Below are 26,008 nucleotides of genomic sequence, written 5' to 3'. Positions count from 1 at the left end.
CTTTTTACCTTACCCTTCGGGTGGCTAGAATGAATAAGCTAGAGAAGCCTGTTTGGGGAGGTAGGGGAGGCTACAGATTGTGTTGGGATGTCTACACCTGAAGGGGGCCAGAGGAGCAGAAGCAGAGAGTGCTGCAGTGAGAACATGAGAGTTTCCTGTTGACGCAGGAGGAGAAATGCTGTGCCTCCAACTCTGGACAGGCTTAATGTAGCTTAAGCAGAAAATAGGAAGCGGAAAGAAGCTAGTACTTAAGAGGATCCAGCAACCAGACTGAAGCAGACCAATCAGATCTGCTAGAGCAGATGGCCTCTAATGAAACAGGACTGCTGGAAGAGACAGCGGACAACTTTACTTTTTAAATAATAATAAGATGAGAAAAAAAATAAAGAAATGTTAACAATTTTTGCCATTAAAAATATGCTATTCAAATTTAAAATATCAGTGGGTTAGAGCTAACTAAAAGAAAGAATGATTGGAAATACATTATTGACCTGAATGAGCAAAGAGATGAAAATTTTCTCACACAAAGCAAAAAGCAAAATGACGGAAATCATGAAAAGTGAGTAAGAGAATGGAGTTCAGAGCCAGGAGACCTAATGTGCCAATAATAAGCACTCCAGAATCAAGAAAAACGAACAGATGGAGAGCAGGCAATAATTACAAAAATAGGAAAGGAAATTTTCTGTGGTTAAAAAGAGACTTAGTCTGAAGTTTGAAAGAGCTCATGACTTCAATGTACAATTGGTTGGGGAAAAAAAAAATCCCTATTTCTTGGTAAGTCTTTAATAACACCAAACACAAAGAACAAGTTACAAAGGGAAAACAATCAGCCTGACATCAGACTTTTCTCATCTATAGCGGTGGGAGTTCAGAAATAACAGAATAAAATCTACAAATTAAAGAGAGAAAAGAAGTATGAACCAAAAGTTCTATGTTGACCAAGATTTCAGTAACTCAGAGTAACAGAAAATACATTTGCAGATAGATGTGTATGGGATTACATACGACCAACCAAATAAATGTTCTTCAGAGAAGAAGAAATACACAGGTCAATATGTAGTGTTCCATTGGGCCGTCAGAAAAGTCACGACTCATTATTGCATAGAAAAACATGGGAAAATACATCATGACTTTTCTGATGACCCAATAATTACCACACAAAAAAATGAACATGTATTCATTGTATGTTGTGTACTAGGCACAAATTTAGGTGCTTGTGACACAAAAGTAAATAATACTAAGTCCCTGCATTCAGAGAAGATAGTACTCACAGGCCCCATAGAGGAAAATATTAAATATATATATATATTCTAACCAAATAACAAGAGTAACAGTGAAAGCCAGGGAAAGACCAAGAGGAATGAACACAGGTGTGAACAAACAACTTTGCAATATATAATTAAATATAAATCATTATGATAATATGGAATTTAATTTAAGTACTAAGGAAAGACTCTAGAAATAGAGATATACTAATGAAGAGAAGCCAAATAATAGTCAAGAACTAAAAATATGGCATGAGTAATAATATTTGCAGGGGAGATAAGGGGGGAAAAGCAAAATACTCCACAAATATGGCATAGAAAGTGTGAAAATAGTTATCTCACTAGAAGAGAGAGAGAATCATAATATGACAATAAAGTTATAGGGCCGGCCTATGGTGTAGAGGTTAAGTGCTATGCACAGGGAGTCAGATCCCACATGGCTAACTACAATTCAAATCCCAGCCCTAGTGGCTTAAAAAACATGCTGAGTACATGTAAATGAGTGCGCCAAATCCTGACAGGATAGAAAATTGGAGGAAACAGGATTGTGGTGTGACAACACCCCATTGGAGGATACTTTCTCTCTCTCTCTCTCTCTCACTGGCTAGCACATGTGCCCTGTGGCAATTTTTTAAAAAAGCTTTTAACAACAGAACAAAGGGGATCCAGTTGGTACCCCCCCCCCCCCTCTAGCAATAGTCATCTAGGCCCTCTACTTGTTGACACCCAACATAAGCCCTATGGTAAAAATATTTTAAAATAAAAATAAAAACAAAAGCTGAAATTAAGGAAATGGACTCCTACATGGTTGACTGAGGTTTGAGCCCTGGACTTGGCAACTTGAAAATCATGTGGGCACATGTGTTTACATGTCCAAAATTCCAAGAGGAGACCGGAGAAGGGATTGCAGTGTGACCATCCTCCCTGAGGGGCGATTTCTCACTTTTCCTTTCTCTGTCTCTCTCTGTCTTTCTCCAGCAAGCACATGTACCCTAGGCCTATGGTAAAACCTAGAAAAAGAAAAGAATAAAGGTATATCTATTTGAGAAAGACACACACACACACAAACACACACATATATTATTTATTAGAAATGTCAGGAATGGAAAGTTAACCACTAATGAACAAAAAAGGCACAGTACAAATTCCAAATAAAATAATAAATTAAAAGAAAACACCAGGACAACAAACAGAAAAAGAAAAGGGTGGAACAAAATGAAATAAAGAGTAAAGTTGAATAGAAATAAAATTTTCAAATATAACTGTTGTTATAGTAGATGTGAATGGGTTAAATTCTCCCATTAAAACATCAATATTACAACACTATATTAAAACACAAAACTTAGTTATAATTATTTATGAGAAATGTACTACATGAAAATTTAGAGAAGAAGTTTGAAAATAAGGCAAAAGCAACAAACAGAAAGCAAGGATGGAAATATTTAAAACAGACAAGGTGAGATTAGATTAAAGTACTATGGGACCGGCAGGTGGCATGGTGCTTAAGGGTGCAGGACTCCCACATGGCTGACTGCAGTTCAAGTCCTGGACCTGGCGGCTTGCTTTCTCTCTCTCTCTCGCTCTCTCTCACTGTCTCTCTCTGGTCAAATTAAAATAAATAAATAAATAAATAAATAAATAAATAAATAAATAAAGTTCAGTAAAATAATTATTTTTTTAAAAAAGATTAAAGTCCTATATAGGCAGGAACTTTAATAATAGGAGAAACTTTATGAATTTGTAGCCAATAAAAAATTTTTTCGCTTCATATATTGGGTTGTGGGATAAGTCATGATGCATTTTTGCACAGAAAAACATAGAAAAAAATACTTCATGACTTTTCCAATGACTCAATATTTAACTACATAAAAGTAAGAAGAAATTGTTTGAAAGCATAAATAGACTGAATTGTTCAGACTGAATTACTGGCTTAAAAGAATTTCTATAAATTCTTTGACACTCCCTTTAAAAGGTTAAGCCTAATTTACCTCCTCTTCGGTATGGGCTGAACTTAGTGACTTGTTTCTCATGAGTAGGGGAAAAAAAGGTCAAAATGACAATGAGCAACTTTGGAGACTAAGTCATAAAAGATATTGCGGCTTTCTACTTGTTTTCTCTCGGATTACTCACTTTAGGGAAAGTCAACAGTTATTTCATGAAACTACTCAGGCAACCTTGTGGAGAAGTCCGTATGGATGTTCTGCCAGTAGCCAACAAGGAACTGAAACTCTGTGCCTACACCCCTAGCCATCTTGGAAATGGGTGCTCTAGCCCCAGTCAACACTTCAGAAAACTACACTGTTAACCAGTAGCTTGACTGCCACCCCATGAAAACCTGAGCCAGACAGAACAAGCTAGGTAAGATGAACCCAAATTTCTGATCCACAGAAATTATGACATACTAACTGTTTGTAGTTTTAAGTCACTAAGTATTGGGGCAATGTGTTATAAAGCAATGTATAATACATGCATTTAGACAAATATAGAAGAAAATTATGGAAAAATTGAATATACAACCAATAAACTTGATTTCATAGAATTTGGAGAATTTTGTAGGCTACAAATAGAGAATACAATTAATTTTTTTTCCTTTTTTTGGAGAGGTTTTTGCTATAGGGTGTGTGCGCTCGCCAGACAGACAGAGAGAGACAGAGAGACAGAAAGCAGGAAATAACCCCCCAGAGGGGATGGTCCCGCCACAATCCCTTCTCCTCCATTCTCCTCTCAGGATCTTGGGCACGCACGCACACGTGCCTGGCGTGAGTTTAAGCCACCGGGTCCAGGACTTGAACCGTGATCGACTACGTGAGAGTCCAGCGACATAGCCATTACGCTAAGTGCTGGTCCCTACAATTAATTTTTTATATGTCCATGGAACTTTTATGAAAACCAACCTTGTATTTGACTTCAAAGAAAACCTTAACAAGTTCAAAATAAGAAACATTTCATAGGACACATTCTCATGTCATGATTCAATAAAATGTGAAATAAATAATAGATACATGATTAGGAAAAAAGTCTAGTTTCTTGAGTTAAGATCCTTTGAAATGAAAAGATATAGTCTTAATCAGTATTTCATCAAAGAGAAAATTAGATGAAAAAAATTTAAAGAATGATTTATTTAATTTTATTTATTCATTCATTTATTTTAATTTGACCAGAGAAAGACTGACACACAGAAGGAAACTGAGAAAGCAAGTCACCAGGTCCAGGACTTGAACCATGGTCGGCAATGTGGGAGTGTTCAGCACCTTAACCACCATGCCACCTGCTGGCCCTAGATGATAATTTATAAGTTCTACAGAAGTCTCAGTTAAAACTAAATTAGAAAAGATATACAGGCTTAAATGCCTTGATGATTAAAGAAGATTCCCATGAAAGACTGTATTCAACTTAAGAAATCTTAAGAAAAGAACAATAAAACCACTCAAATAGAGATAAAAGCCGAGGGCCAGCAGGCAGTGTGGTGGTTAACGCACTGGATCCCACCTGGTTAACTACAGGGTTCAAGTACCAGATCCAATGGTTTGAAAACCATGCCAGGAGCAGGTGCATGTGTGCCCAAAATTCTGAGAGAAGACTGAAGAAGGAATTGTGGTGTGGCCATCCCCTGGGGGAGGTAATTTCTCTCTCTCTCTCTAGTGAGAGATGCATGCTCTACTTTGGCAAAAATCTTAAAAAAAAAAAAAGATAAAAGTTGAAATTAAGAAAATGGAAAATAAGAGGAAAAGATATGTAAATCCAAATCTTTTGTTTGGTTGGTTGGTTGGTTGTTTGTTTGGGGTTTTTTTTTTTGAGAGGTTTTTGCTATAGGGCGCGTGCACTCGCCAGACAGACAGAGAGAGACAGAGAGATAGAAAGCGAGAAATCACCCCCCAGGGGGGATGGCCACGCCACAATCCCTTCTCCTCCATTCTCCTCTCAGGATCTTGGGCACGCATGCACACACGCCTGGCGTGAGTTTAAGCCACCAGGTCCAGGACTCAAACTTCAGTCGACTACATGGGAGCCCAGCGACATAGCCATTACGCTAACTGCTGGTCCCTGTAGGTTGTTTTTTTTTTTTAGAAGTTCTTGCTATTAGGGCATGTGCACTCACCAGAAAGACAGAGAGAGGCAGAGACAGAAAGTAAGAAATCTCTCCCCTGGGTGACTGTAGGGTGGCCACACCGCAATCCCTTCTCCTCCATTCTCCTCTCAGGATCTTGGGCACACATGCACATGCACTCAGCATGAGTTTAAGCCACCAGGTTTGGGAATCAAACCGTGGTCAACTACATGGGAGTCCAGTGATATAGCCATTACACCATCTGCTGGTCCCTTGAATCTTTGTTTTTTGAAGGAACTAAAAAAAAAAAATCAATAAACCCATCATGAGCCTGATTGAATATTAAATGAAAGAGAATGAAAATTATGTAAGATTAGAGATTTTTAAAAGACTTAAAAATAAAATAAAGGGCATAAAGATATAGAGAAGTAAATAATAGAATTATATATATGTAAAGGATGTTAACATCTATGGGGAAGTATTTTTACAATCTAAAGAAATGGATGATTTTCTGAAAATTAGAAACTATCAAACTGATTCAAAAGAAGTAGGGAAGTATTTTTACAATCTAAAGAAATGGATGATTTTCTGAAAATTAGAAACTATCAAACTGATTCAAAAGAAGTAGAAAGCTTGGGACCAGCAGTTAGCGTAATAGCTATGTGGCTGGACTCCCATGTAGTCGACCGCGGTTAGAGTCCCGGACCCGGTGGCTTAAACTCACACCGGGTGCATGTGTGTGCATGCCCAAGATCCCAAGAGGAGAATGGAGAAGGGATTGCGGCATGGCCATCCCCCCTGGGGGGGTGATTTCTCGCTTTCTCTCTGTGTCTTTCTGGCGAGTGCACACACCCTTATAGCAAAAACCTCTCCAAACTCCAAAAAAAAAAAAAAAAGAATTATGAAGCTTAAATAATGCATTGGCCCCATGCAGCTTTATAGCAGAGCTCTGTAACAATTTTCAAGAGCAAATAGTCTTATGTTATTTAAACCCATGATTCTCAACCCTGACCGTGCATTAAAGATACTTAGGTGATTACAATGTATAGCCAAGTTTGAGTTTGAGACCCAGGGACTTAAATTATTCCAGACAATAGTAAGAGATGGAAATGTTTTTAATTCATTTCATGAAACCAGCATAACCTTAATTTTTAAATTTGAGAAAAGCATTCAACGGTCTAAAATTATAGTTACATTTTGCTGATAAACATGTTTTTCATTGTGAGGACAGCTTTTCTTGTATTTGTCAGGGGCTGGCAGGTGGTGTGCTGGTTAAGGCGCTGGACTCCCACATGGCCAACCATGGCTCAAGTCCCATATCTAGTGGCTTGCTTTCTCACTTTCTCTCTCTCTCTCTCTCTGTCTTCCTCTGGTCAAAATAAAAGATAAATAACAAATAACAAATAAAATTAAATAAGTAAATCTAAAAAAAAGTTGTTTATAAAAACTTCTTGTGTCCAGTTAAATCAAACTTTGTTGTAGGTGAATTCTTTTTTTGAGAGAGAGAGATTTTTGCCTTAGAGCACATGTTCTCGCCAGAGAGAGACAGAGACAGAGAGAGACAGACAGACAGACACAGTGAGAGGAAAAGTGAGAAATCACCCCTCCAGGAGGGACGACCACACTGCAATTTTCTCTCCTACATTCTCCTCCCAGGATCCTGGGCACACACGTGCATGCCCCCACCATGATTTTTAAGCCACCAAGTCTGGGACTCAAACTGTGGTGGCCATGTGGGAGTCCAATGACCTAACCACTATGACATCTGCTGGCCCTGATGGATTCTTTACTACCTTTGTCTCATTTCATCTCTGGGCAAAGAATAATGAATTTCCTTTTTTCTTTTTTTTTTTATTTAAGGCTTTTGTCATAGGGTATATGTGCTTGCCAGAGATAGATAGTGAGAGGGAAAGTGAGTGAGAAATCAATACCAAGGAGGATGACCAAACCTCAATCCTTTCTCCTCCATTCTCCTCCTGGGATTTGGGGTATACACACATGCATACCTGGTGTGATTTTTAAGCTACCAAGTCTAGAACTTGAACCATGGTGGGCCATGTGGGAGTCCAGAGCCTTAACCACCATACCACCTGCTGGCCCCATAATGAATTTCTTCCGTACCTCATTTTAAGCCAAAAATAATAATGGTCAGGTAGGTTGTGTATTTGTTGACACCCAACAAGTTTTTTTAAAAATCACAAGTCTTTAAAATACTAAGATTTGTGATAATGATCTTGTTCAATAGAATATGTCACAGACACTGAAACTGATTCTAACAGGAGTCCTGAATGTATGAGAACTCCTCTAGGTGTTAAGCTTCTCAAGGTAATTGCTTCAAAGAAGGCTAGCCTTATTTGGATGTATAAGATCTGGCCGGTGGTTCAGGATTAGTCATACTACTTTATATAGCCTCAGTTCAAATACATTTTAGTCTTAGAATAATAAGGGAACTGGAAAACAGACAAGATGATGAGGAACCAAGCCACCTGGGACATGAGTTTCTAGGATAGTCAGGCTTCTGGCTACTGAGAATATTCTGAGTTTTCTTCAGAGAAGCAAAAATTGATGGTATAATCCAACTTTCACTTGGTTCAAATAAACCAAACTCTCAGATTCATTCTGTAACAAACTAACTATAACATGAGATTAAGGTGACAAATACTGAAAACTCAGGGTAAGTACAGCTCTAAACAGCTTTCAGATGACCTGCAGGAGAAAATATAGCACACTCCAACTGATAAACAGAGACAAAAAAACAAGATGCTTCCCTATATTCTCACCTATTTCCTAAAGCATTTTATGGCAGACATCTGAAAGTTATCTCAATATATTTGGACATCTTCCCAAGAAACTCCAACCAATAACCTATGGACCTTCAACTCCATATCACTCTAATTTTGTTTTGCAAACCCTATTCCCAAGGTCTGTTCTTCTGGCTATAACATATTGCCTTAACCACAAAAGCAAAAGAATGAACCACTCTGGCAGTGTGAAGCATGTCACTGATAGAGAATAAAGACAATGTTCGATTACCTTGACAACTGGAAAATTACGGGCTTTGGGGATAGAGGATGGAAGATGGCGGAGATTAGAGGGGCAAAAAAAAAGGAAAACAAGGTGGCTGGCTTCCGCTGGGCAGCATCAATATGTTACCCATAGGGTTAAGAGTCAATCAGTCTCTCTCTGTCAGTGCGCATCTCTCTTTCAGCACCAGGAGGTCACCACTCATAGCACCAATTTAACAAACTAATTTGCCAATACTTGGTCTAAAATTTCAGGCTTTCTGTTCAATGAGAGGAAAATATCTTGTAATTTTAGCAAGGCTGAGGCTCTGAATGAAGTAATTCAAATTGGTCACTCTAATTAAGTAAAAGCGGCTGATTAAAATTAACCTTTTCAGAAAACAAAATCTAAAAATATGACCTAACTAATGACATGTAAATTGCTTCGCTTGATGATAAAATTATATTCGAAGCCATGTAAAGTTGAGATGCCCTATTAGCAAAGGTCTGTCATGGTTAAGAGTGTGGTGACTAGGGGTGGCGGGGGGGGATCAGGGGGGTGGCAGGTGGGGGGTGGGGGGGGGGGATCAGGGGTATGGCAGGGGGATCCTTTTCAGACCTAGATGGGATTATGAGCTGAAAATGTCTTGCTTGGTATTAAGGTGCTAAATGATAACAGTTTTTAAAAAGGACAACTGAATATTAAAGAAACTCATATCTCAAAATAATCAACCGAACACAATGATTGGTACAAATCCTATCATTTCATTGCAGTGCACACAGAAAGTATGAGAATAAAATATTTCTTGATTGTCCAAAACTTTTCTTCATTATTTAGTTAATAACTAAATTATTAAGATTCTTTGAAGGGATTGTTTGAAATGTCACCTCTTCTAGGAAGTCTTCCATGAGGTTAGAAACCCCTTTAATTTGCTGCCTTGGAGCTCTGTTCTTATTCCAATCATAACACATTCCACCTTGAACTATCTTGTCTTTTTAATCAATTAACCTGCCCCACTAAACCAGGATGTTCTTGGGGTCAACAACTATATCTTAGTTATACTGTATACCTTAGCAGAGAACTCTCTCAAAATAGATATTTAATAAATGTACATGAAATGAATGAGCTTTATATTCATCTTTGTATGTTCCTACAGTTTTTATATGGTGCCTTGAACACTATAGGGGTCAGATAAAAGTGTATTGAATGAGTACGTCAGTGGACAGATTCACTTTTGTATACGATCAGCAACAATGATAGGAATCTGGAGCCAAACCAACCACTTGAGAGTAATATGGTGAGGCACCTCAGTAACTCACATCGTAACATCCTCTTAGGCTTTGCTCTTAGTTGGCCTTGGCCCCAGTCCTATAGCCCTACACATGCTGTGCTGTATGAAAGAACAGACAAGGAAGAAAGTGGGGATAGAGGATGGAAGACGGTGGAGATAAGAAGGGAAAAAAAGGAAAACAAGGTGGCTGGCTTCTAACAAAATATCAATGGAAAGATGTATTAAAATTTTGCCTTAGGTCAAAGCCTGAGATTTTCTGGTTTCTCTTTTGGGTTGATGGAGAAGAATCCGTTATAGTATAATATAAACTTTGGTCATTTATAGGTCTAAAAATCCCTAACAGGATGTAGTTTGCCAAACTCTTCCCTGTAACTCAGCATCTATTTCCCTTAAAGGATAACAAGAAAACAAAGACAAGTTAAAGCATGCCTACCAGCTACCTCTAAATAGAAGATTGGGAGCCTAGGGTTTACAACCATTGACTTAATTTCCTGACTCCTATCAATGAACCAGAGTCAGGCATTACATATAATTGGGATTCATGAGGTGATGATTAATCAGTTGAGTACAAAGTATTGCAGTGTGAATCAGAGAGCATTACAGAAATCCTACCATTTCCTGAAGTGATCACTTAGGTCGCAGCTAATGCTGTTGTATTCCCGAGCTTCCTCTTCATCTAATGCCACAAAGAGAACTCCACCTCCCCCGACCCCTCTCCTTATTGGAGATCTTCTTCCTTTCCTCCTCATCTATTTTTTTTTTTTTTTAGTCTATTGCTATTTTCTCAACTAACCTTTCTCTTTTTTTCATTCACTCATCTTCCTATCCCTAAGATCCAATAATGACACTCACTATTACTGTAGACACTGTTTAAATGAATTTTCCAGATCAATGAAGCTTATGCCTTTAAAGGCTAAAATGTCTTTTAATATGACTTTCACCATTGTGGATGGGATTTTTAAAATTGTGTCATTTGCTCCCTTTACTTCTTCTTTTTTTTTTTAAAGAACTATTTTATTTAACTTTATTTATTTTTTTAATTTGACCAGAGAGGGACAGAGTGAGAGAGAGAAAGAGAGAGAGGGAAAGTGACAAAGCAAGCCGCCCGGTCTGGAACTCAAACTGTGGTCCACCATGTGGGAGTCCAGCGTCCTTAACCACCGCCACTGGTGGCCCCTCCTACTTCTTAAGAGAGTGTATACCATGTAACTTGAAACTTTCTCCACCATGGAGAACTAGTTTGACATCTGGATAGGTGGGATATCATTGTATTCAAATAGAAAGGTTGTTTCCAGAACAGGTTGTATTTATGGCTTTAGGCTGCAGTATACTCATGTACTCTTTTAATTCTGCATTTACGTTGCAGACAAAAAAGAGAGAGAGAGAGAGAGGGAGAGCAGGAGAGAGAGAGAGAGATCCTCTCATTTCCTGAGACAGAAAATAACAAAATGCTTATTTTTGCCAGTTAGATAGAGATCACCACACGGCTGGAGCTTCTTCAGATGTCTCTGTGCCTTGCCCATCCATTTCACTGCTTTTATCTAAGGATGCTCATTTGCCACAGGCTAAGTGACCCAGCACCACCATCACATGCTCACCATGTGGTTCTCCCTCTTGGACACCATTAACTAACTACATTATCTTTTTCAGTGTCTTTCTTTTTTCTTTTTCTCATAAGAAAAAGTATTCAGTAATCACAAGTTTCTTTAAAATAATACTAGTTCAGAGGGATTTTTTTTTTGCTGTACCACTATTGAAAATGCTAATAAATTATATTGTTTGCTTATATCATTATTGATATATACTTTTCCCCCACTGCTTTATCATAGTTGCTATTCTCTTCTTTTTCCCTAATGCCAGAGGGCACATGAACTTCCCAGTAAGAGACAAAGAGATAGAGAGGAAGGGGAGGAAAGCACACCCCCCCAATGGGATGTGGTCCTTTCATCTCCATTTTTCCATCCTGTCAAGATTTTTGGCACGCATGCACGCACACATATGTCTGGTATATCTTAAAACTGCCAAAGTGGGAACTTAAACCAAGTTGGATGTGTGGGATCCAGCACCCTTAATGACTAGGCTATGGGGCAAGCTCTCCATTTTTTTTTTTATTATCATCATAATCTTGTTTATATTACATTGAATTACATATAACTTTACAGTGTATTACATTGTTTTTTCAAAAGGGAATGCCATGCATGTCAGTCAGTACAGAGACATTAATCTCCCCACTTCAACATTCAATATCTTTTCTATGTTTTCCCCAATCATTATTTTTATTATTCTAATTATTTTTTAAAACAGTTTTAAAGCTCTCCATTTTTAAAAATAAATTTTATTGTATATTTATTGTATATTTAAGGTGCACAACATGATATTATCCAATAAAGAGATAATAGAAAGGTTACTATAGTGAGACAAATGAACATATCCATCGTCTCACATGTGGCAAAAGCAACTAAAATCTAACCCTTTAACATAAATTCCTATACAGTACAATTCCACTGTGTAAAATCTTCATGCTATTCAGTAGATCTCTTTTCAGGTTCATAAAATCGAACCTTGCTATCATCAATGACTCTTCCCTCAGTTCCTTCCCTCCTCCCCATTTTTTAAAAAGAAATATTTTATTTAACTTTATTTATTTATTTTTATTTTTATTTGATCAGAGAGGGACAGAGTGAGAGAGAGAGAGATAGGGAAAGTGAAAAAGCAAGCCACCGGGTCTGGGACTTGAACTGCAGTAACCATGTAAGAGTCCGGTGTCCTTAACCACCACACCACCTGCTGGCCCCAGTTCCCCCCCTTAAAACAGGCAACTTCAAGTTCTGGTGTGTGTGGTTTGTTCCATGTCCAAGGTGTGTTTTACCTTCTTCTCACTCAAGCCTGCCAAAATCTCAACTCATGGCTCCTGTATACATCTGTTTTCCAAACATCCCTTGCACTACCTGCTACCCAAATCTATCCCAAGTATGATAATGCCGTACTCTTTCATCACTGAGTTCACAATCTCTACTTCCTGAACGCTGTCATTGGTTAGCTCTGAAATTATTTCTTGCTTCCATTTGAATGCTATATTTTCACCTTTAATTCCTTTTATAGTACTTCTAACCGCCCACCTCCTCCTGTTCAGTCTTTACATTAGCACTTTCCAGTTTTATATGTTCCATATAGTTTTGCCAATGGAATTAAAGAAACATGTCAGAATTCTCCCTTTTCTCATCTGTCTACTCCGGAGTCCTATCCCTGATCACACCATAGTATCTTTAACTACCTCTCGAGAAATTTTCTTTTCCAAATGCCTTGGAATTTAATGACTATTTTCCCAATTTAATTTACTCAACTACTTTTCCTCTTATATATCTTCCAAAACCACTAGAGAAGAATTACTACATTTTTGGAGGCTGGCAGGTGGCATGGTGGTTGAGGGGGCTGAACTCCCACATGGCTGACCATGGTTTTGGAACTGACTGGCAGGGTGGTTTCTTACTTTCTCTCTCTCTAACTTTCTCTGTCCTTTTTTTTTTCTCTCTCTCTGTCCCTCTCTGATCAAATTAAAATAAATAAGTAAATAAATAAATAAATGTTAAAATAAAATGATTCTTAAAAACATATATATATCAAACCATGCCATGTTTTTAAATATCAAAGAACTACTACATTTTTTGTTATTGTTTTCCACATGCCCTGCCCCTCTCCTCCTTTCTCAGATGGTAACTATCAACAGCAGCAGGGCTGCCTTTGGAACATTTGACATGGAACCATGTACTGAGGTAAACCAATTCCATTCCCCAAACTACATGATTCATTGGCTTCCTCTCACTTAGTCCATCCTTCCACCTCTCCCACAGCTTTCCAATTTTGCCACAGAATTCTCATTTTGTGGTAAATAAATTCCCTTCTACCTTTAACTCATTCAGAAGGAATTCTCTCCATAAACTTGGACCTCCCTTTAGAATGCTGCTGGACAGCAGACACTGGCAACCCTCTTACAGTAAAGGACCCCTATGCTTCTCCAGGACATGCACCTTAGGCTTACAGGCAAGGGAGGGAGGGGCCACTGCTCCTCAAAGCTACTAACAGACCAACACTCTGCCACCCTCCTTCTAGGCCCGTGACCTCTACCTAGATCTCCTTCCCCGGTTCTTCACCTCTCAATCCATGTGGTCAATTATTTACCTCACCTGCTTTCCAGGCCTTTGTCCTTCTCGTCTTCAGAATCCCTTGTCACTCCCTTCAACTCTCCATGGTCTGCACTCCACCTCAGACCCTCTCCTCCCCACCCTTCCTGCTTCTTAAGGCCTTTGTCTCAATCACCACATTCCCTTGACCTTAGAGAGCATTCCAATCCTTCAATCTTTCCATTGTCCTGAAATGAGTAGCCTTCCTGGCCTCTCTTCCTTCCATACCCAGCTCAGATCCCATGGCTGATATCCAGAATTTCTCTTTTATCAGCACTCTTAGCCCCCTGCCAGCAAACCTTTCCCTGGACTTCCTACACTAACCTACTACCTGAGCAGTCTCTTATTTCCCCTGACCCCACTTCCTGACTATCAGGCTCTACGTCTTTGCTTAGGCCTTCTGTGGTCACAACTTGAATTTCCTCCCAAGTGCCAGCTGTATTTATCTACTCCCTCTTAAGCCTCCATTCTGAATGAATGAATTTTAAATCTTACTTCTTATAATCATTACTTTAAAAATGCATTTGGGGCCAGCACCATAGCACAGTGATTAAGCATAATGCATTGGGAGTCAAATCCTACATGGCCAACTGTAGTTTGAATTCCAGGTCTTGTAGCTTGAAAAATATGCTGGATGCATTGTCCATGTGTGTCTAAAATTCTGATGGGATGGAGGAATGGAGAAAAAAGGACTGTGGAATGACCATGCCCTGTTTGGAGGGTGCTTTCTTTCTCTCTCTTTCTGGCAAGGGCATAAAAAGAAAGGAAAGAAGGAAGAAGAAAAATCCATTTGAATATTTATATTTTGTCCACAAGACAAACTCTCATGGAGTGGAATCACAAGGTAATATTACAACTAAAATAATAATAATAATAATAAGGTTCATGGCAATTATGTGGCTCATTCAACTTTTCCTCCAAGAGTAGAAATGACTTTTCATGTCATAATCAGGATATATTTTCTTTTAACCCATCTGAGATACCTGTGCTATGCCCAGTTATTCAATAGTTGTAGGGATGACAGGGAAGAATGGAGAATAGACACATTAATCAAAAAGAGACATCTGTATAAAGAGGTATCACTTTGGTGAAGGCAGGGACCTCAGGATGAGTTTCTACATGCAGTCAGCCATCCCAGGCACAGACATTGAGGAGACAACTCTGGCTCAGAGAGAGAAATAAATCTACTTAAGGAGGTATGGAAAGACGTCATGTTGGCCAAGCTTTATGACCTCTGACACCAGAATGCAATGACTAGAGAGGAGTCATAGTGCTGGAAGAACAACTAAGCCCAGAGATGGCACATCAGGATAGAGAAGAGAGCTATTTAGAACTTACTGTAGGAAACTCCTTTCATGCATAATTAGTGTACACTGGAAGAGAAGACTGGTAAGTGACTTGCTCATTTCTGAACACAATAAAAATAAAACAGACTGCTTCCCTCCCCATCCTGCATCATCTTAAAACAACCACAATAAATTCAATCAGCAACAAATCCTAATGGATATACAGATAACAATAGTATGAACAAGACCCAAACTAAATTTTAAAAAAATGTTTATGAGCTTTGTTTAAGGTAAATCAAAAGATATGCCTTTGAACTTCTCAGATGAAAACTGTTATATTTGGATTTGTGCCTATCTCTAATAGAACTAACATTGTTATCTACCCTAGAACTGCCCTCCTCCCATAAAAAGACAAATATGTATCGAAATATCATTTACCTTATAGAAGATTAAGAAGAGATCATCCAGTTTCCCATGCAAATCACCTGAAGTACAAATGAAAATCACAATTCAGTAGGAAACAAGATGTGATGCCCATTTTGTTACAGAATTTTAAAACTAAAATATTGCTAATAAACTCCAAGTGTTCTCCTTACAGAATTTTAAAACTAAAATATTGCTAATAGACGCCAAGTGTTCTCAGGACATTGGGTTTTAATGTTACAATGATGTTAATTTAGCAGGTGATTTGTTTCCATAAGGGAGGACAGCATCTTGCCCCCAAATTACCTGTTCTTTCTGATCATTTATGGGCTTCACTTACTCTGGGCCAAGAACTATATTGAGAGTTTTACATGAATTATCTTGTTCAATTCTTACAACCATTCTAGGAGATGAGAATTACTTTCAACATTCTCCTTTTACAAATGAGGTTCAGAGTAGTTAAGCAACTTATGCAAAGTTACGCAGCTACCAAATATCAAAGCTGAGATTCAAATCCAACTTTATCTCACTTCAAAACTCAAATTCTCATCAATTATTATGTACTGCCTACACTGTCCTGCAGAGGAGAGCAGCAACAGAAGCTATTTCAGTCAACATTCAATCCCCATGTGCCTACCAAGTGCCTAGTGCATAGCAGGCATTCAATAAATACGTTTAATTGGTAACTACATAGCTCGTAAAAAGCCATGCTTTGAAGAATATGTTCTGGCAGTAGCATCTGAAATTTAAAGATCGAGAGTAGACAGTTGACATTCTTTGGATGAGACAGCTACAGGAAATAAAAATGAAAGTCTACTAAAGGAAGTCATATGAATGTATATAGCCATTAATTAAAAAATAAAAATGGCTCTGAGAAGATTCCAAAGCCCCATTTAGAAAACTATTTCTAGGCAAAATATCTTGCTTTCATGAACTCTGCTTATAAATTTTGATTTTGGATATCCAATTTGATGAACACACAATTTAATTTGGGAATATTCTTCCTCAGTTTGCTTAAAATCCCACTACTAAGATTAACCAAATATATGCAACAGAAGACTCCAATTATACTCAAAATAATAAAAGTAATACCCTATATCACCAGCACTTATTTATAAAATGTGACTCTACTATTAATAGTTAGATTAAGGGCATATTAAATCTTATTGCTTTCATATGGTCTCACTTCAAATCTAAGGAAATAAAGAAAAACTTTTTACTTATCAGTTTAGTACATATTTTTAATTATTTTATTTTCTTCAGGGTGATTTTTCTTTAAAAAATTTGGATATATAAGACTGCTACAGTTGGCGAGCTAAAAAAATAAACTTGTTTCAGCATATTAAAAAGTTAAAACTATAAAAAATATTTTAAAATTTCTAGTTGAATGACCAAAAAAAGGAATATGGGAAGTCAGACACAAAAGATATTCTCTGACTGATTCATAAGGCTTCTCAGGGCTCATGCCCGAAAGTTCTTTATTTCCATGAAAAGAAAAGTTAGTGAGGCCTTGAATAAAAGGCCCCTACTGCTGAGATGCATCATCTGCTATTCAGAGATACAATGGCCTGATTAGGTTGCAAGTGAACACTGCTAGAAACTCTTCCAAAACCTGAGTCAGGCATGTCATAAGGTATGTACTGCTACATCAAGTCCCTGTCACCACTATCAGATGCTAGAAATAGAAATGATTCAATAGATCATCAAATCCACTTCTACCTGCCAGGGTAAGAGAAATGTGACTAAAAATTGATTTGGAAAATAACAATCACTGTTTTGTAACCTAAAGGCTTAATTAGAAGTTAAGGGAATTGCTGTTCCTTCCATGCACCCCACTCTTAGACAGTTGCAAGCATGCTGAGCACCAACTGTGATGAATTTCAATGTGTACTGTTTCTTGAAGCAATATCCTGCCAGGCTGGCCTATATGATAACAAAATCTCAAATCTTGTTATTTAGAAGAACAAGAAACAGATTTCTGGGACATTCCCACTCTTCTAAAAGCTGCAGAGACCAGTTGAAAAAAATCTAACACAACAGCCAAGGGCAGAGAAGAGTTTAATCAGCGATGAGGTTAATCTCCACCCTTCCTTAGCTTTTCTCTTCCCGGCACAAGTGGCATGCAGGGGCCCACCTAGAGAAAACAACATGGAGCAAAGATAATGAGAGCTAGACCAAGGACAAAGAATGCTTATTCCACCCATGGGTGGTTTTCCATATTAAAATGCTGTCTGCCTTTATAAAAAGCTATGAGTTCTTTAATTTCTCACATAATTAATTCCTACCAGCTGGTATGCAAAACAAAGACAAGATGGGGAACAGTATTATCATGATAGATAATTCTATATTACCATTTTTTCCCTTAACACAGTCCAATTTACACAGTTTTTAAGTTAGGCAAATGCTGTAGGACCAAGAGGCATCTAAACATTAATTTGACAACTCTGCTCTGAAACTTACCACAGATTGTTACCTCTTTGGAGGGAGAAGTTTTTACTTGAGGGAAATTTGGCATTTGCTTTAGGGCTTTCTTGGTTTCAAATAGCACCTCTAAGACATAATGAGCATGAAGTATCTGTAAGAGGGAACAGAGGAAATAGATATAATGAAGTACAAAGAAAGATAGGACCACATAAAAAACTATAAAGGTGGAACATGTGCATAGTCCAGGGTGCTGTATTTCAGGATAATTTCTAAATTATTCTCAACTACATTATTCTAGCATAGTGTCTAGTATACAAGAAATCATCCACAGATATTTCTAATTTAATGAAAGGATGGTTTTGAAGAGTTTTATATCCTCATATTCTTTTTTTTCTTAAAAAAAAGAACACATTTATTTATTGGGTTGCTGGAAAAAAGCAGGAGCAGGGAATGGTGATACTTGGGCTCAAGGAAGGATGATTTTAGGACCATGAATCCTGAGATTTGCAACTATGATATCTGGTTCAAATCCAAGCTGTTTTGTTTGTTTGTTTTGCTTTTTTCATTTTTTTTTAACCAAAGGGCGACACCGCACCTCACTTTTTCCATTGGAAAAAAAAAAAACACACACAATTATTTACTTATTTAATTCCACTTGTTATTATTATCTTTTAATTTGACCAGAGAGAGAAAAAAAGGGAAAGCGAGAAAGCAAGCCACCAGGTCCAGGACTCAAACCATGGTTGGCCATGTGGGAATCCAGAGCCTTTAGCTACCACACCACCTGCCACCTTCCTAGCTCTCATACTCTTTTTTTTTTTTTTTTTTTTTGGAGAGGTTTTTGCTATAGGGCGCGTGCACTCGCCAGACAGACAGAGAGAGACAGAGAGACAGAAAACGAGAAATCACCCCCCAGGGGGTATGGCCACACCGCAATCCCTTCTCCTCCATTCTCCTCTCGGAATCTTGGGCACACACGCACACGTGCCCGGCGTGAGTTTTAAGCCACTGGGTCCGGGACGCAAACCACAGTCGACTACGTGGGAGTCCAGCAACATAGCCATTACACTAACTGCTGGTCCCCCTAGCTCTCATATTCTTAATTGGTATCATCTATTTGCATGACAGTTCTGATTATCCTTGGTCCTTAGCACCTAGAAGAAGTGACAAGAAAACGGAGAATTCCTTTGTCCTAAGAAAATGTGCAGACCAAAAAAAATAATGAGAAGAGGAGGAAAAGGAGAGGGAGAGAGAGTGAGAAAGAGAGAAGTCAAGAAAGTCTGTTGCAGAGATGTGGCTTTGCATTTGTCGGGACATCCTGCCATCAGAGACGGAAACTAGGTGCTGGTTCACGAGGCAAGCAGACAAGTTCCCAAGCTACTCCCGTCAGGCCTCCCAGGTGTGGCTCCGACATTTGGTACATAGCCTTGAGAATTTTCAGTACAGCAGCACAATTATGTAAAAGTCTTAGCATAAAATATATTCCAAAACCAAATAAAACACTTAGATTATCTCCTATTTATGACTATTCATTCCATTGCTCTCCTGTTAAGAGTGTTGATGAGATCACTTTGTACAGATTTGCTATTTTTCCCCTGAGCTATTTTGTTTGTTTGTTTATTTGTTTGTTTAATCCAGTGTGAGGGCCAGCAGGTAGCATAGTGGTTAAGGTGCTAGACTCCCACATGGCCGATTGTGGTTTGAGTTCCAGACCCTGCAGCTTGAAAATCACAGTGTGCATGTGTGTGTGCCCAAAAATCCCAGGAGTAAAATAGAAGAGGAGGATATTGAGGCAAGGCCATTACCAATCATGTGGAGGGGTGATTTCTCATTTTCCCTCTCTCTGTCTCTCTCTGGTGAGCACACTCTCCCCATGGCTAAAGAAACAAACAAATAAATAAATAAATCTAGGGTGTAAGTCACACATATTTAACAGATGTTAACACAACTTTAAGGTTCAGGACTATTGGATCTGTGCTATCTAGCATGGTAGCCACTAGCCCTGTGGGGCTATCAGCACTTGAAATGGAGCTAGTCTGAATTGAGATATGCTGTAAGTGTAAAAGTCACACTGAATTTCAAAGACTTAGTGTAAAGGAAAAAAGCAGAATGTCTTACTAATAGCTTAAATATGCTTACATATTAAAATGTTTTTATATACTGAGTGAAAATATTAGGATTCATTTCGCCTAATTTTTTTTGTTGTTTTTACTTTTATACTAGAAAATTCTAAATTATATATATGGCTCATTTTATATTTCTATTGGGCAGCACGGGTTTACATTATTGAAGGCTGAGAGAAGGGTCACATCTACATTTATTGTTCAGATACTTCTTTAGTTAGGAGATTAAGGGTAGGTGGAAGCCTTTGGACCAATCTTGTCTGAAGATGTCCTAAAAGTTCTATTTTCATAGGTATTAAAATAATAAAATTATTTTTTATTCCAGACTCTGAAACATATCATTTTATTTTGGAGCATTTCATGATTAAATGATTTCTTTACAGAGATAGGAAATAGGATTGGAAGCAAAGCAGGAAGTAGGAGGAAAGAGAAGAGTCCCTGGATATTGATTAGTAGGGAGAGATCCATATTTCCTGTCTATCTAAGATGTAATGGCCTGCTAAGTATTTTCTACACAAAAGTATTCTAAATACATTCAATCTGCAACTTGAATTAAAATTTGAATGCAGGGACCAGTAGATGGCATAATGGTTACATCGTTGGACTCCCATGTGGTCAACCATGGTTTACGTCCTGGACCTGGCAGCTTAAAACTCAGGCCAGGCACATGTACATATGTGCTGAAGATCCTGAAAGGAGAATGAAGGAGAAGGGATTGCAGCTTAGCCATTCCCCGCAAGAGGGTGATTTCTCACTTTCTGTTTCTCTCTCTCGCTGTGTCTCTCCAGTGAGCACATGCGCACTATAACAAAAAAATCTATAAAAATAAACAAACTGAAAAATAAAAAACTTGAATGTAAACCTTCCTTTAGCCATATTTTAAAAGACTGGGGAGAAACACTTTTGTATAATGGCTTATTTCAGTTTGTACATTTAATCTATTGGTTCCCAATAGATTGCGGGCTTCAATGTTACCTTAACTTGCCACTGTAAATTTCCTGGTACATTTGTAGTGCTAATCAGAGTAACCGCTATCTGAAGAGGCAGTCTTGGTTTCTTTTTAACAATTTTTATTATTATTATTATTATTATTTAATTTGCTATAGGGTATGTATGCTCACCAGAGAAATACAGAGGAAGAGAGAGGGAAAATGACTTGAATCACAGTTGGCCATGTGGAAGTCCATCACCCTAAACACCATGCCACCTGCTGGATCCAGTAGTTTTGATTTTTAAAAGTTAAATCAAGAAATATTCACTAAGAATTTATTGTAAAAACAGAAAATTCTTATGATTAAATGTTTTTCCAGGTCTTCTTTAGACTGGCTAAAATTACTTTGTTAATATTAGTTCTTGCTTATAAGATTTGCTTTTAATACATTATAACTGGCATTTATAACTACGATACTAAATACTCAAGATAGCTAATTCACATGTTGGTTTCCACATATATAAATATATTCAGATTAAATAACCAATTAAATAACTCATCTTCTGAAGACACTCAAGGAGAAAAATACTACCTTTAAAGGATATTTCTTTTTTTAAAAAAGTATTGGTTTGGGGGGCCAGTAGGTGGCGCCATGGTTAAGGTACTGCATTCTCACATGGCCAATTGCAGTTTACCTCCCGAACCTGGAAGTTTGAAAATCATGCCAGGCACGTGTGTGTGCATGCCCAAAATCCTAGGAGGAGAATAAAGAAAGGGATGGCAGAATAGCCATCCCCTCTAAGCAGTGATTTCTCACCTTCCCTCTTTCTACTCTCTCTGTCTCTTGTCAGCAACTGCATACTCCCTATAGCAAAACGAACTAACAAACAAAACCCCAGTTTTTTAAAGAATTATTTTATTCACTTTTATTTATTCATTCATTTATTTTAATTTGACCAGAAAGAGAGAGAGAGAGAGGAAAGTGAGAAAGTAAGCCACCAGTTTCAGGATTCGAACCACGGTTGGCCATGTGGGAGTGTCCAGCGCCTTAACCACAATGCCACCTGCTGGTCTCCAGTAATAGTTTTTAAGTAGATTAAAAACCTCATTTTTAAAAGTTGAAATAAAAATGTAAACAGTAAAAAGGTGTAGAACAATGAAAAGTAATTCTTCCTCTTCCCTAGATCTCAGTTCCCCAATCCGTCCCCAGAAACTCCCACTGTTAAGTGTCTTCTGTACTTTTCCCCAAAATATTTTATGTTTTTGCAAGCATACAAAAATTAATATAACCACATGTGAATATGCAAACACATATTAAACAAAATATGGTATATCCACACAAAGTAAAATTATTCAGGCCTAGTCTCTGTGGCACAGTCAGTAGCATATTGAACTGCAGAGCTAGAAGCCAAAAGTTGACTGCAGTTTGAGTCACTAGCCCCAAGGAAATGAAAATGAGCCAGGTATAAGCATGTGTCCAGGATCCTGGAGGGCTGAAGGAAGGGGATTGAGGTGTGGCTGAGCCCTGTGGGAGGTGCTTCTCTCTCCCTATCATGAATACATTTTTTTTTTTTGGCTTTGTTTTGGATTTTGATATAGAGCATGTGTGCTTGCTAGAGAGTCAGAGAGTGAGAGAGAGAAGGAAAGTGAGAAATCACTCCCCTGGGGGGGATGGCCATGCCACAATCCCTTCATTTTCATTGTCCTCTCAGGATATGGGGCACACATGCACATGCTCCTGGTGTGATTTTTAAACCTCTGGATCCAGGACTCAAACAGCACGGTTGGTCATATGGGATCCACTGCATTAATCTCCATGCCACCTTCTGACCCTATGAATGATTTTTTTTCTTTTTTTTTTTGGAGAGGTTTTTTGTTTGTTTGGTTGGTTATAGTTGGTTTTTTGTTTGTTTATTTGTTTGTTTTTGCTATAGGGCATGTGCGCTAGCCAAATGACAGAGAGAGACAGAGAGACAGAAAGTGAGAAATCGCCCCCCAGGGGAGATGGCCACACCACAATCCCTTCTCCTCCATTCTCCTCTTGGGATCTTGGGCACACACAAACGCCTGGTGTGAGTTTAAGCCACTGGGTCCATGACTTGAACCATGGTCAACTACATGGGAGTCCAGTGACATAGCCATTACACCAACTGCTGGTCCTGAATGAATTTTTTTTAAAGAATTATTTTATTTAACTTTATTTATTTATTTATTTTAATTTAACCAGAGAGGGACAGAGTGAGAGTAAGAAAAAGAGGGAAAGTGAGAAAGCAAGTCACCAGGTCTGGGACTCAAACCGTGGTCAGCCATGTGGGAAGCCAGCACCCCAAACCACCATGCCACCTGCCAGCGCCAATATTTTTTTAAGTAACATTATTCAGCTAAACTTATTAATGAAGTACTATTATATGCTACAGCATAGATGAACCCTAAAAACACTATGCCAAATGAAATAAACCAGACACAAAAGCCTACATATATTATACAACTCCATTTATATGAAGTGTCCAGATTAGACTAATCTGTACAGATGGAAAGTAAATTGGGGCCAGCAGGTGGTGTGGAGGTTAAGACAACTGGATCCCACATGGTCAACTATACAGTTTGAGTCCCAGGTCCAATGGCTTGAAAATCATGCCAGGCACATGCACATGTGTGCCCAAAATCCTGACAGGGGAAGAGAAAAGATTGTAGCATGGCCATCTCCCTAGGAGGGGGTAATATCTCATTTTCCCTCTCTTTGTCTGGTGAGCGCATGCACCATATAGCAGAAACTTAAAGAAAAAAGAGAATTAGTAGTTGCCAGGGGTTGGGGAAGAGGAAAGAGGGGGGGACTGCTAATAGATACAGGGTTTTGTTTTAGGGTGATAAAAATGTTCCAGAATTAGATAGTGGTGAAAAATTTTCTGTTTTAAGAATTTTATCTTAGTTTTTAAAAAGCAAAAAATATATATAATTGTTCATTTTTTTTTTTTACAAATGGAGACATACTATATTGTGTTGAACCTCTTAACCATCCCTTAGCAACTTAGTTTTTTATTTATTTATTTTTGGAGAGGTTTTTGCTATAGGGTGCGTTCACTCGCCAGACATAGAGAGACATAGAGACAGAAAGCAAGCAATCACCCCCCAAGGGGGATGGCCATGCTGCAATCCCTTCTCCTCCATTCTCCTCTCGGGATCTTGGGTACACACGCACATGTGCCCAGTGTGAGTTTAAGCCACCGGGTCCGGGACTCGAACCACAGTCGACTACATGGGAGTCCAGCGACATAGCCATTACGCCAAGTGCTGGTCCCAGTTTTTTATTTTTATAATGTCAAAATTATCACTCCTATTACAGCTCCTTATACTGATATTGTATTTTTTATTTCCTTGAACATATGAAGGATATTTATTTATTTTTAGCAAAGATCACTTTTATTTATTTTTTATTTTTATTTTTTGTTTGTTTATTTATTTATGTATTTTAAATTCATTCACTAAACATCATCATAGCATACAAAATGTGATTTCCATCCAGAATACACTGCAAAGTGGCTTAATCATACATGTTATTGTCAACAAATAATTCTCCATTTATTTTAAACACTGAATCTAGTAATTCCATTATCTAAAAACCCTATAGTTCTATTTCCATTATTTGTATTTGTTATTTGTCCCAGTTTTTTTTTTTTCATGTGTCTGGTATCCTCTTGTGCCTGGTTATATTTATATTGAATTCTGGACTTTATATATGAAAAACTGAAGAAATCATTTGAGGCCCATTTTCTCCCAGAGAAGATTTAAATTTGCTGTTGGCAGGTGGTAAAGAGCACTAGCTATCAAAGATGATCTAATTCAGTTTCAGGAATCAGATGATTCAAAGTCATGCTTTAATCCCTACAGAGCCAGTATACTTCTAGTTCACTCTTACTCCCAGGATATGTCCTTCCATGTTTTAACCTAATAATGAGAGTTTGGGCGTGAGGCCAGACAAAATGGTGGAGTAAGCAGTCCTAAGGTCTGATCCCTCTACAGAAGCAAGCAAAACAAAAACAAAATCAAAATAGTCAGAATTAACTTTGTCAGAACTCTGAAAAATATTCAGTTTTCAGCAACCAACCAAACACTGAAACAAGGAAAAAGAAACTTAGCAATGGTTCGGCATAAGCAGGAAATAAAGACTGAAGACAGATTTGCAAACAACCTATCTAAACAGTAAAGGCGTACCCCAACACAGAACCAATATGAAAAGACTGAGAGATCTCCCTTTTTTTTAATGGCTCCTGGTGATCAAGGAAATCTCTGTCAAAACCCTAACTGAACACAAGCCAAGGACCAGAGACTTCAGAGACCACACGCAACTAGACTAACAGACATCTATAGAACACTCCACCCAACAATAGCAGACTACATTTTTCTCAAGTTTACACATGGAACATTCTTCAAAACACACCAGATGTTAGGCTACAAAATAAGCCTCAATAAATTTTAAAAGACTGAAATCACACAAAGTACCTTCTCTGAGTACAATGGAATGAGACTGGAAATCAATAACAGAAGCAAAACTGGAAAATTCACAAATATGTGGCAATAGCAAAACACACTCTTAAACAATAAATGGATTTAAAAATCACAAGGGAAATTAGAAAATACTTTTTGAGATAAAGAAAAATAAAAACACAATATATGAAACTTCTGTGATAAAGCAAAAGCAGTACTCAGAAAAAAATTCTGTAGCTGTAAATGTCTGCATTAAGAAAAGAGAATCTCAGGACTAGCAGTTGGCGTAACGGCTAAGTCACTGGACTCCATGTAGTCGACCACAGTTTGAGTCCTGGACCCGGTGGCTTCAACTCACGTCAGGTGCGTGTGTGCGTGCGTGCTCAAGATCCTAAGAAGAGCATCATGGAGGAGAAGAGATTGCAGCGTGGCCATCCTCCCTGGGGGGTGATTTCTCGCTTTCTGTCTCTCTGTCGTTCTGGCAAGCGCACACGCCCTATAGCAAAAACCTCTCAAAAAAAAAAAAAAAAAAAAAAAAAAAAAAAGAG

The 26,008-nt window shown here is 38.1% G+C and overlaps 1 protein-coding gene across 1 annotated transcript in view; it reads right to left on the bottom strand.

Annotated features, from left to right (window-relative positions):
• Window positions 1-26,008, bottom strand: part of PPEF1 (protein phosphatase with EF-hand domain 1) — a 125,994-nt gene that overhangs the window by 44,970 nt on the left and 55,016 nt on the right. Inside the window, 2 exon segments of the mRNA XM_006157973.2 lie at window positions 15,513-15,559; window positions 17,958-18,072. Of these exon segments, the coding sequence (XP_006158035.1) occupies window positions 15,513-15,559; window positions 17,958-18,072 (162 nt within the window).

Source organism: Tupaia chinensis, unplaced genomic scaffold, assembly GCF_000334495.1.
Source record: "Tupaia chinensis unplaced genomic scaffold, TupChi_1.0 Scaffold000567_1, whole genome shotgun sequence".
NCBI classification, from domain to species: Eukaryota; Metazoa; Chordata; class Mammalia; order Scandentia; family Tupaiidae; genus Tupaia; species Tupaia belangeri.
The sequence above is the reverse complement of the archived record's forward strand: the minus strand, read 5'-3'. Positions and strand labels throughout refer to the sequence as shown.